This window comes from Lissotriton vulgaris, unplaced genomic scaffold, assembly GCF_964263255.1.
Source record: "Lissotriton vulgaris unplaced genomic scaffold, aLisVul1.2 SCAFFOLD_1271, whole genome shotgun sequence".
NCBI classification, from domain to species: Eukaryota; Metazoa; Chordata; class Amphibia; order Caudata; family Salamandridae; genus Lissotriton; species Lissotriton vulgaris.
In genome coordinates, this window is record NW_028247961.1 from 155,369 (window position 1) to 168,334 (window position 12,966).

Here is a 12,966-nt window from a genome sequence, read left to right on the forward strand (position 1 = left end):
AGTAGGTCATGCTTGCTACTCCTACTACTTTCTGGTGCCCAAGAAGGACAAAGGCCTGCGTCCTATCTTAGACCTCAGGGACGTCAACTGCTTCCTCCGCAAGGAGAAGTTCAAAATGTTGACATTGGCTCAGGTCCTGTCTATCCTTGACCCTGGAGACTGGATGGTAGCGTTGGACTTGCAGGACATTTATTTTCACATCCCTATTCTGCCTGGCAACCAGCGTTACCTTTGGTTCAAGGTAGGCCACGAGCATTTTCAGTTTGCCGTGCTTCCCTTTGGCCTTACCAGCGCCCCTTGGGTGTTCAGGAAAGTGATGGCGGTGGTCGCAGCTCATCTGCGCAGATCAGGGGTTCCAGTCTTCCCCTATCTCGACGACTGGCTGTTGAAGGCGGGCTCTCCCCAGGCTGTCGTCTCCCACCTCCAGACTACGGCGGACCTTTTGCATTCGCTGGGGTTCACAGTTAACGTGGGGAAGTCGCACCTGACCCCCTCCCAGATGCTTCTTTTCATCGGAGCAGTTCTGGACACAGCGCAGTTTCGGGCCTATCCTCCCGAACATCGAGTCCGGGATATTTGGGCTACGATGCTGATGTTCCAGCCTCTGTCCCGGATTTCGGTACGGATGACCCTGAGGCTATTGCGCCTCATGGCCTCCTGCATCCCGCTGGTGGATCAGGCCTGGTGGCATTTTTGGGCTCTGCAGGGGTACCTGAAATTCCAGTGGGCACAGCATCAAAGGAATCTGTCTGATGGCGTCCAGATCTCTGTGGGGACTCCACATCAGTTGCAGTGGTGGCTTACAAACCAGGATTGGGTTCAGGGCAGATCCCTCTCCCTTCTCCCCCCAGAGTTTACAGTGGTGACTGATGCGTCACTTCTGGGATGGAGCGGCCACATGGGAGAATCGGAGATCAGGGGCCTCTGGTCTCCGGCGGAGTCCGGGCTTCGCATAAACCTTCTGGAGCTCAGGGCGATTTGTCTGGCACTGAAGGCATTCCTTCCCTCTGTCAAGGGACGAGTATTGCAGGTTCCCACAAACAACACTTCTACCATGTAGTATTGCAGCAAAAAGGGCAGAGTGGGGTCGTGGACCCTGTGTCAGGAGGCCCTTCGCCTCTGGAAGTGGCTGGAACATCAGGGCATGTCCCTGGTGGTTCAACACCTGGCAGGTTCTCTGAACCTCAGGGCGGACAAACTCAGCCGCCGGTGCCTGATGGATCACAAATGGCGTCTTCACTCGGAGGTGGTGCAAGGTCTCTTTCAGCGGTGGGGAGAGCCTTGGTTAGATCTATTCACCAACGAAGAGAACGTGCAATGTCAGCAGTTCTGCACGTTGGAATTTCCAAGGCGGCACTCTCTAGGTGACGCTTTTCATTGCGTGTGGAGTTGCTGTCTGCTATACGCCTTTCTGCCTATACCACCTCTGCCCAGAGTGCTGAAGAAGATCTAGCGCTACCGGGCTCAAGTGATTCTTGTTGCTCCGGACTGGGCATGAAGAGACTGGTATCCCGAGCTCTTGAACATGGCCATCGATCCTCCGATCCGTCTGCCCCTTCGGCAGGATCTTCTGTCGCAGCAGCAGGGGACGGTCCTCCACCCAAACCTGTCCAGCCTCCACCTCCTTGCATGGAGATTGAGCGGCGACAGTTGACAGTTTTCGACCTTCCTCCCGAAGTCTGTGATTTTGTTCTGGCAGCCAGACGTCCCTCCACCTAAACGGTATATGCCTGTAGATGGAACAAATTTGTGGCATGGTGCGCAGCAAAGGCTATGGATCCCCTTTCTGCCCCTCTATCTGAGGTTCTCCTCTTTCTGTTTTCTTTGGCCCAGCAGGGCTCTGCTCTGAGCACTCTCAAAGGCCGTCTTTCGGCCATTTCGGCCTTCCTTCGCCTTCCAGATCAACCTTCTCTTTTCTAGTCCCCTATTGTAAATCACTTCCTTAAGGGCATTACTCACCTCTTTAATCCTATTCCTTTCGTAATGCCCCAGTGGCACTTGAACGTTGTCGAAACATACTTGAGGTGCGCGCCCTTTGAGCCGCTGCATAATTGTCCTCTCAGACCCTTGACTCTAAAGACTGCCTTTCGGGTTGCCATCACCTCTGCTCGCAGGGTGAATGGGCTCCAGGCTCTTTTTTCTAAGCCTCCTTTCCTTGCTGTTCATCCAGACAAGTTTGTCCTTAGAACTCAACCTTCTTTTCTTCCCAAAGTGGTTACCACTTTCCACATAGACAGACCATCACTTTGCCCACCTTCTTTCCGCCTCCGCATCGTTCTAAAGAGGAATAAAGGCTCCACCGCCTGGATCCAAAATGTGCGCTGTCATTTTATTTGGATCGCACAAGACAATTCCAGGTGGATGATCAGCTCTTTGTCGGATATGTGGGCGCCAAGAAAGGTCGGGCCTCGCAAAAGCGAAGTATCTCTTGATGGGTCGTTCTTTGCATAAAGATCTACTATTCTTTAGCAAAAAAGGAACTTCCAGTGGGGCTGCGTGCCCGTTCTACCAGGGCGACTGCGGCCACTACTGCTTTGTGATGTGGAGTATCCCTAAATCATATCTGCCAGGCAGCTATGTGGGCATCGCTGCACATATTTACTAAACACTACTGCCTGGACAGCCAAGTCTGAAGAGATGGCTTCTTTGGCCGTTCTGTTCTTCAGGACGTCCTGGTGTGAACTTGGTTCGCAGACCCACCTGCGGGATTGGTATTGCCTGGGTATCTATTCTAAGGTAAGGAATCCATAACAAATAGTCTCTTTCAGATGAACAAAGTACTTACCTTTGGTAAAGATATATGTGTGAGAGACATATATTAGTTATGGATTTCTTACCACCCCACCCATCCTACCCGTTATGCGAACAGACTTCTAGAGTTAGGGACTCCCTTTCAGGGCCCTAGTTTTGTGCACCAGTGGTCAGTGTCTTACATGGCTCTGCGCTTCTGGCGTGAAATGTTGTGTAAAGAACTAACGTCAGCACGCGGGGGGCATCTAAGTAGATAGAACGTCGTCACAACGGTGACCACAATTACATCGACGAACACAGAGTCAACTGACGCCACCTACTGACGCGCAGGGGTACTGCTGAGAAAAAAATCTCCGGATCCAGTTTGACGAGTGGGAGTAATTCTAAGGTAAGGAATCCATAACTAAGATATGTATCTTACAGATATTTCATTACCAAAGGTAAGTAAGTTGTTAATTTTGAAACCAAGAACTTCAATTAATGTCAGCAATAAGCAAGGTAAGTAAAAGCAATCCACAGTTGTGTGCAATTATGCACAATGTTATCCTATGAAGAAAAATACAGTACATTAGGACTTAGAGGTTCACCTTCTTGAATTTGAATGTTAGGGAGCCAGAGTCCAAAGTTCTACCACCAGATACTCTGGAGCGTCCCAGATTCAGCAGGAGCAGGGGTGCAGCAGGAGGCTGCTCCTGACTGAGAGATGCACTTTGCGCATCAAAGCTTGGATCACCTGTTTGCTCTGCACCCACCCCACTGGATTGGGAATCTCTGATAGCCTTTGTTCCCCTGTGGTCCCAGGCCCATGCAACCTCTACACTTATTTGGGTGCCCTTGGACTTGCCTACAAGTCCCTCTGTGCAGCCTGTTTTTAGGTGCCCCTCCTTCTTCGTAGTGCACCAGCTACTTACAGGTAAGTCCAAGGGCACTCAAATAAGTGTAGAGGTCACATGGGTCTGGGGACCACAGGAGCACAAAGGTTTTCAGAGATTCCCCAGCCGGTGGGCCTGGATGCAGAGCAAACAGGTGATCCAAGCTCTGGTGTGCAAAGTGCACCTCTCAACAGGTGCAGCCACCTGAGAGGGGCTGGTGCAGGATAGCTGGTCCACTCAGGGAGTGGGTCTCTAAGCTGCTGACGTCCCTTGACGGGTGCTTGGTCCACAGGCAGTTGGAGTCCATCTTGGACTCTTGTAGTTGTTCTTGGGTTGGTGCTGCTCACCTCCGGAGGATCCTGGTGCCGCCAAACCAGGTGGGGAGGCAGATTTGATCTTTCAGAGCTGATGTACCTTCTCCTAGGCAGTTGCTGCATCGATGGGGCAAGGGAGCTGCAAGTCGAGAGTTCACACTCTGTGGTTTCAGTGCCTGCAATGCAGAGGAGTAGCTCCTCAACTCCAAGGGAGTTCTTAGGCTATCTGGCAAAGTGCTGAAGGGCCCCTGGGGTTTGTAGCGGTCTCTCAGAACCAGGACCAGACAGTATTCTGCGATTATCGAGTCTTTGGGCTGCAGGCCGGGTTTTGCTCCAAAATCCAGTCCAGGTTGTCTGTTCTTTGGTTCAGCTGCTCTTCTTTGGCCCTGGTCTTCTTGTGTCCTTCGAATCTCAAATTCAAGGCTCAAGGGTGCCACCTAAATACTAAATTTAGGGGCTTTAAAGGGAGTGCGAGGTAGTAGCCATTGGGCTACCTACCTTTAAGTTGAATACGCCCTCTAAATGCTCACTCCACGTGGGAGGTGGGCATGACTCTGACCCTGATACATTATTTTCCCCATCTTCAAGGTGGTGGAAAGTGAGCTGGGGGGTCCACATTGCCTGCCCCGCCTTGGGGGTGGTGAACGTTGGTTGAGAACCCTCCTCCTTGTCTAACTAATTTTCCCAGTTGTCTTCCTGCCAAAAGTGGGGTCAAGACAATCGGGGTTGCCATCTGCTGCTAGCAGGAGAGGTGTGGGTCAGAGTTCAAAGGTGGTATCGCCTTTGAAGCTTCCCGCCCAGTCAGTTAAAGGATATCGACTCACATGTGTGGTGTCTGCATGCAAGACCTCTTTGTCACTTTCTGGGCTGATCAAGGTCAACCCAGAGCAACAGGTCGCCACCTAGTGTCTGTGGTCAGAGTATCCACCAGAAAGAGTGTCACCAGAAGTAATTAACTTGTTAGTATGGCTTATGCTAATTTCAAAAGCTGCAAAATCACCTAGTCACCCATTTCTGCAATTCACATATATATTTTTCTTTTGTTCAAACAATCAATCCCTAGATTTATAAAGTGCTACTTGTCACCCATGAGGGTATCCAGGTGCTGGCAGGGGCCAGTTGATTAGCTGAATAGCCAGGTCTTCAGGGATTTTCATTACTCTGGAAAACATACTCAGACTTCAGATTGGTGCTTTAACGTGTATTTTTTATCCTGCTAGAAGTCACATTTTATGAAAATATCCACAATTCAAATTTAGAATGTCTATATATGATAAATAAAACAATTAAAAGAATGTTGTTCCATGTTTATTTGATCTAGGTGACAAGCAAGATCAAAAAGGCCACAGATTATGCAAAAGAACATTTCCTGGACATTTTGATTAATGTACTTCACAAGAAAAGGTAAGATTTAAAAGATACAAAGCTGCCTTTAGGCCTTTTCTCCACAAGTTTCAAAGTGATTTTGTTTTCCAGCGTATTGCCCACAAATAAATGTGACATTCAAAGCACTGAAAATAAATGCCTTCTCTATCCACTTGTACAACAATTGGAATTATCAATCATTACCATTTCCCTTTCAACTCACCCACATTTGCAATGACATCTCATCTGTTTATTCATGAATTTTACTCCTTCAGAGCACTAGGTGTAGCTAAAGTGATTTACTTGAAACATAAGGATAGCAGAGATAGTCAAGTGCACATAAATATGATTGTTATGTTATCGTGTGTTAATTAAATTTATACAGCGCACGTATACCCTCAGGTGTCTTGGCGCTTCTAGTGCTACATACTGTGCTAACAGCTACTGCTACTAAAAGAGCCAGGTCTTCAGTTGTTTTCTGAACTCAAGAAGGCTGGGAATTTTTCTGAGATATAGTGGAAGGGAGTTCCATTCCTTGATGGTATTGTAGCGGAAATCTCCCCCCCCCCCCCCTCCACCCCCCCAGTTCATCTTTTTTATCCTGACCACCGGCATTAGATTAGCATTAGCCGAACGCAAAGGTCTATTTGATGAATAGCATCTAAAAAGATCCTCTAGAAATGTTGGCCCTTCTTTGCGCAGTGCCTTATGGGCAATGCAGAGTGCCTTAAACTTTATCCGCTGATTGACTGGCAGCCAGTGAAGTTCTCCCATTGCTGATCTGGTAGACTGATATTTAGGTATGTCCAGAATCAGTCTTGCGGCAGCATTTTGTACTGCCTGTAACTTCCTGAGGAGGGTGGATTGCACATTGATGTATAGTCCATTACAGTAGTCAAGTTTGGACAAGACTAAGTAGGTTACAACCAACTTTCTGGAGGATTTAGGAATAAAAGGCACAATTTTTCTTAGTATTAATCGTGAAGAACGAAGAGGACACAACCTTGGAGACTTGAGCTTTAAAGCTAAGTTTCTCGTCAATGATAACCCCAAGGTTTTTAGCTTTATCCACAGGGGTGGGGGGCAAGATTATCTGGCCACCAAGCTGGGGACCAAGGTGGAAAGAGGTTTCCGAACATAATCACCTCTGTTTTGCTTGAGTTTAATTTCAAGCAGTGAGTGCTTATCCAATGACTTAGGGTGAGCATACAATCATGGAGTTTTAATCAGTGGTTGATGTCCTTATCCACTGCCAAGATCACCAGCTGGGTGTCATCGGCATAAGAAGTGGGAATCAAATTAAAACTTCTTATCAGTGGTGCTACATAAATATTAAAGAGTGTGGGCATAGGAATGTGGTGCAGAAGGCTAGCAAAAATACGTAAAAAAGTAAACACTTCATTTTAACAAAAATCCTGACGAAGTCAGAAAAGAGGAGTTCAGCTGGAAAAAGATTTTAGAGTGCACATGCCAACCAGACAAGTCCAGAAGGTAAACAAGTATTGGCAAAGCCAGTAGGTCTCTGCAATGTGGATATCTTTTAGCAAAGTTACCTGTTCGTTTTACCACCCACAAGTCCGTCTTTTCAGGCTGTGTTTTCAAAAGAGCAATAATCTTCTTGAAAATGTAAGTTTTAATAGTCACATCCTCAAAGAATAGGTGAGAAGTGATTTTGTATTGCTTTTTTAGCAGCCATTTTATGTCTTCATCCTGTGTGCTGCATATATTCTCAGTAGTCTTTTGGGGGGGAGGTGTGGTTTTATGTCATGCAGTGGGTCTGAAAGGAGCTTTTAAAGGTCTCCATTCCGCCCGCCACTCAGACGATACCACAGTATTGTCAGAGAGGTAAGAGATGGGGCTCCTGGCTGAGATTAAAGTTCAGTGGTAATCTGAGCTGCGTGTCTTATCTAATTTGTCCAGGCATTCTTCTCAGATCAGCCTAGGGCTGCAGGCTTCCCATTTCTTGTGCCAAACTCGAAGACTGCCTCTTATCTGCCATAGATGAGGAGGCAGTGCAGCTGCTACTAACCTTTGATCAGTGGAGTTTTGGGGAGGACAGGAGGGCACATCAACAGAGCCCTGACCACCATACTGACCAATTATGTAATCCAGATGATACAGAACCCCTGTAATTCCCGAGTATATGGCACTAAGGTAACTAGGACATTAATACACCAGGGGTCTCCCATGGGCTGCAGCATGTATTGTGCCACACATGGGAGCCCATACAAACTGTGCCTGCAGGTCTGCCACTGCAGCCTGCGTGAAATGGTGACTGCACCTTTCACTTTAGATATAAGGTTTTTTATATCCCGGTCACTGCACTTAAAACCTATACGTTACCCCCTAAGGTAGGCCTTACAGCCCATAGGCAGGGTGCATGGTTCTAAATGTGAAGGTGCCCCTGCACAAGCCAAGACTCCCCTACAAACTCCGTAGTCCATTCTCTGGCTTGGTAAGAGAGAATGTAGTGGACACTGGCCAAGTCAAAATGTCCAGCTACATAATGGCTCCACCCAACACAGTCATTTTTGGTATCAAACATGTTGAAATCATGCCACTACACCGATTCGGGTGCTAGTTGCATGATCCCATGTACTGTACTTAGAGGACCCCCCACCATGTCTAGCTGTGAAGCTTTGCAGGGTCTGTGTGCAAGCCAGTGCTACTGCCGACCCCAGACACTGTTCTGCCCTCCTGCTGCTTAAATTGGGCAGGGAAGGCAGAACAAAGGATTTCCTGTAGAGGAGAGGTGTAGCTACCGCTCCTTTAGAAATAGATGTCTGAGGCTAGGGTGGGGGAGCTTCTGAGTGCCTCCAGACTGTTTTGAGGGGCACACTCGGTGCTCTCCTTGCATAAACCCAGTCCAGGACCCCTTGGCTCTTACTCTGGAACAAAAGTACCCAAAGGACAGGGGAGTGACCATCCCCCTGTCAAGCTTCTCCTCTGGAGGTGCTTAGAGCTCTTCCAGGTAGCCACTTGATTCCGCCATCTTGAATTTTAGATGGGCAGTGGCCCCTGGGAGCATCTGACTGGCCAGTCCACCAGCGTAGCGTACCTGAACCACCTTGATAGATGGGTCTCTCAAGAAGTAGTCCTACCCCCTTTCTGGGTTACTTAAGGCTCCCCTGAGGGTGGATCCTTAGACTCTGCTACTGGACCGATCCAGGAACTAAGACAAAGACTGCTTCTGGAAGGAAGGCTCCTACTGCAACTTTGTCTCCGTGCTCTTCCAAGTTCTGCAACCTCAGTGGCTGTGCATCCTCCTGAGTCCCCATGACTCTGCATGCATCAAGAGAGCAAGAAGGAATCTCCCTTGTAGTGAAGGAGTCACTCCCCTGCATACACAGGTATCTCAACAATGAGGACAACTGACTTGTGGATCCTGCTGTCCCATTGTCTCCACAGGCCTGGCCAGTCTTCCCTGCAACTAGGGAGACTATAACCCTTCTCCAGCCGACTAGAACCGCATCCCCTGTGCACCGAGTCTGTTTGCCGTTGCCAAGGCTTGTTGTCTCTCCTGACCAAAGATCTTCGAGCTCCAGGAAACCACAGCCTCCTGCATCCATAGCTCCAAGAGTGACGTCCTCTCTGCTTCTCCAGCGAAGTAGGCATCCATCTTCTGTATGCTGCGGAGGTCTCCCTGCGACTCCCTGTGCCTGCTGCCAGAAGGTCCTGCTGGGGTCCCCATTGATTCCTGCTGGCTCTCCTGCTTGTTGAGAACCAGCTCCGACTTACCCTTGCTGGGTGACTCCCTCAGACCTTGCTGGTCTGCAACTAAGTATTTCTACATGCACGTCTGTTGCATTTGCCAAGGCTTGTTGGTGGTCCTGTCAGCCACTGACCTTCCTGCATCCCATCAGCTGATGTGGGACAGCTCATGGACATTACCTGTGCCTCTGCAACGTTGCCCGGGTCCCACAGCTGCATCTTCAGGATCTCTGTGCTGCAGTATAGTACCTCGACAAGGCTTCTCTTTCATTTTTGTGATGTTTTACCAGTCTAGTTTATGATTTGACAATTATGTAAGAGTTGTTGCAGTACATGTTGGTTACTTTACTTGTCTTTTTGGATACTTTGTTTTAGGATTCAACCTTTACTTATGAATTGCTGTATCACTGTCTGGTCTCTGGTTATTTTGTTTTTATTTTTTGCCTATATATGTTAAATGTACACAGCCTTGAAAAAGCCCCAGGCCTGGGATTCACTAAAGGGGGTTAAACACATTTTGGCTGGCTTAGTGTTAAAAGGCATAATGTGACAAATAATATTGGATTCAACGCCAAGAACAGACCTCGCAAGCTCTTCAATCTGGTCAAACACCAATCCAATAAGCTGGTCAAAACCTCGAAAGAAACACTCAAGTCTTTAATATCATCGGAGGAATTCTCCTCCTTTTTCGCTGACAAAGTCACAGCCTTAGAAAATTAACTTAGTGCCGCCACATACTCTCTAGCCCTTCCTGGCATGCACCCTTCTCCTGCGATACCCCCACAGACTTCACCTAAAAATCAAGCACTTTGGACTGACTTCAACCTCTACGACGAAGACTCTGTATCTAAAATCCTATCGTCCCTAAAACTGAATAACCATTTCAACGACTCGCTCCCCTCCAATTGTCTAGTGGCCGTCGCCCAATCCATTATTCCTAGCTGGACTGCAATAATTAATGCCTCGCTCCAGCAGGGTTCCATTCCCGACTCTCTGAAAGCCAGCCAAGTCTTCCCCATTTTGAAAAAGCCGTCGCTGGACCCAGCCATTCCAGACAATTTCAGACTTATCTCCAACATCCCCCTCTTAGCCAAAGTGTTGGATAAGTGTGTACAACAGCAACTAAGTTAATACACCAACAACTTCCACCTTCTCAATGACTTTCAATCTGGATTCAGACCTGGGCACAGTACTGAAACGACCATGCTCCACATCGTTGACGACGCCCTCCAAGCTTTGGACCAAGGGAAAACGTGCCTTCTAATCTTCCTAGATCTATCCTCGGCCTTCGACACGGTCAACCACAAAAAACTAATTGAACGCCTCGAACTCAGGATGGGTTTGAATGGCTCTGTTGTAGGGTTTAGATCCTTCCTCCAAAACCGATCGCAGCAATTCCTAATCAACGGTAACCTTTCTGCTCCCTCTCCGGTCAAAGTCAGAGTCCCCCAAGGATCAACCCTGTCCTCTACCCTCTTCAACTTTTACCTCGAACCACTTGCCGAAGTATTACGCTAAGCAAATATCTCCTACCATATGTATGCTGACGACACCCAGCTCTACAGCAAAGCCTCCTCTCTCGAGGATATTCTCTCCCTGAATGAGGCCCTGAAATCAACCGTCCATTGGCTCACCTCCAATCAACGCAAGCTCAACGCTAAGAAAACAGAATTTCTCTTAATTTCCCCTCGAAAAACCAATCCCGAGACGATGATATGGATCAAGGCTATCACAGCCCTAGATTGCCCACCGACCATCGTGGACTCAGCAAAATCTCTGGGAATAACCCTTGACTGCAAGTTGAACATGCAAGACCACATCAACTCGATGGCCAAATCAGCCAGATTCCACTTGAACTACCTCTGGAAACTGAAACCCTTCCTTCACACTACCGACCTAAAAAGTGCAGTCCAAGCGCTAGTTATCTCCAGACAGGAATATGGCTGCTCCACCCTCTCTGGTTTACCCAAGATCTCCCATATAACTCCACACCTGAAAGTATTGAACTGGCTTCCCCTCGAGGCCAGAATACAACTCAAACTTGCTCGAATTACACACAAGGCCTTACACTCAAACTCCCCTGCTTATCTCGCACAGAAACTTGTGGTATCCGGTGGAATCAGAAACTCACGGTCCGCCAGAGACCTCTTACTCCAACCTGCGTGGTTCTGGAAAAAAAAAACTTCTATCCGGGCTTTCTCTGGATCCGCTCCAAGAATATGGAACTCTCTCCTGCCAGCCATCAGAAGAATCCCCTCTCAGGCACGTTCCAAAAAGGAGGCCAAAACCTTCCTTATGGGTAAATTCCTCTCCTAAATGCTGCCTCCTACCAACACATAGACCATGACCAACTACCGACTTCCTTCGAAATACTGAGCTACCTCATCCAGAAATATGGGGCCTTATCTGGAGTTATTTAAATGTAAACTGTATATACATGTCCTCTACCCTTAATGTGATTCCTTGCCAAATGTGATCCCCTGTAAAGCGCTCTGATACCCTAACGGGTCAAGTTCGCTCTCTATAAAACAATAAAAATAAATAAATAAATACATAAATAAAACTAATAAAATGTCTTGCAAGGAAACATATCACTTAACCACTAATATTTGAACTAGTTTTTCTTCAAGTGAATTTGAGGACTTAATATAAACTAACCTATCCCTTTTCTAGTTTGACACTACCATTTGGGCTTTTAGGGGATGACCCACCTATAGGTTAGTTGTTATCGTGCAAAAGTATCCATATTTAGGTGACATTGTTCTCCCGAGATCATTACCTCTACTTGTTTGAATCCCCAAAGCCTAATCCATGAGTACGCCCATATTGTATTGGGAACGGTAATAGCGGTATATGGACCATTGTGGGAGGGAATATGGTGACTGGGAAGGAAGGGGGTGTCTAGAGGAGCTCCGGCAGAAGAATTATGGTAGGTTGGATCCATGGATGGAAGAATGGACTAGTTTGCCCTTGTCTATCACGGGGATAATTGCGATCACTCAAATGGTGATCCTTCCAAGGCTTCTTTATCTCTTTGTCAGTATACCCAGCCACTGACTTGATCGTTTTTTGAACTCATCAAGTCCCTTTTGATCGGTCTGGTGTGGGGTGGCGACAACCGAGATTGGCATGGGAGGTGCTAATTCTGTGTTTTGAACTGGGCGAAATATGGGCTCCTGATTTGGAACTCTACTATTACTGTGCACAGGCGCAGTTTATTCATTATTGGGTTCATCCACCACCTTTCCTGCCGCACCTCGCAGTGGAGACAGACACTGCTGCTTCCTGCCCATTGATCACTGCAGTCTGTGCTGCGCCAACACTTCTTAACCCCTTCCATGCTCATGATGGAACGGTTCCGTCATGAGCGTCGGTTGGCCTGTGCTTATGACGGAACCGTTCCGTCATGGTTCCATAGCCCCAATGGAACGTTCAGCACAGCGCAAAAATTTGCGCCGCGCTGAAGGGGTTAAGGGCGAGATTGACACAGTGAGATGTGCAGTGTGGACGTGGGATTGGCCGTGCCAAAGAGCCCGATTGACTATTTTATACTTCAGGGGCCTAATTTTGACAATTTACCTGACCTTGCCTCTCACGATGGATAAACGGGTTTGTCTGCAGCTAAGGCGCATGAAGCTGGAGGTGGTAGGGGACTTTTACAATGATGGCAAAGTTATCACGCTAGGTAACCTCCAGCTTGTAATTGACCGTATGCCTCTGCATGTATTCATTTACCACCGACCACATTGAGCCTGTAAACCTCCAGGCGCTGGATTGAATCCTGACCTCTTCCTCCTCAGGAGCTTGGTTACACTGATATATGCTTCTATAAAGTACCGGTTGCTGAAGCCAAAGCTCGCTCTGAATGGCAGAGGGAGCTTAATATGGACATCCCAGACCAACTCTCGTCTGTTGTTGTCCCAAACTGGCACACTGTCCCCCAACTATTGCTA

The 12,966-nt window shown here is 47.8% G+C and overlaps 1 protein-coding gene across 1 annotated transcript in view; it reads left to right on the plus strand.

The window, feature by feature from the left end:
• LOC147664962 (uncharacterized) overlaps positions 1-12,966 on the plus strand; it is a gene marked incomplete at its 5' end in the record, with an annotated part of 393,701 nt that overhangs the window by 146,813 nt on the left and 233,922 nt on the right. The window contains one exon of the mRNA XM_086949856.1: positions 5,259-5,341. Within this exon, the coding sequence (XP_086805982.1) occupies positions 5,259-5,341 (83 nt within the window). The remainder of the gene's footprint in view (positions 1-5,258; positions 5,342-12,966) is intronic.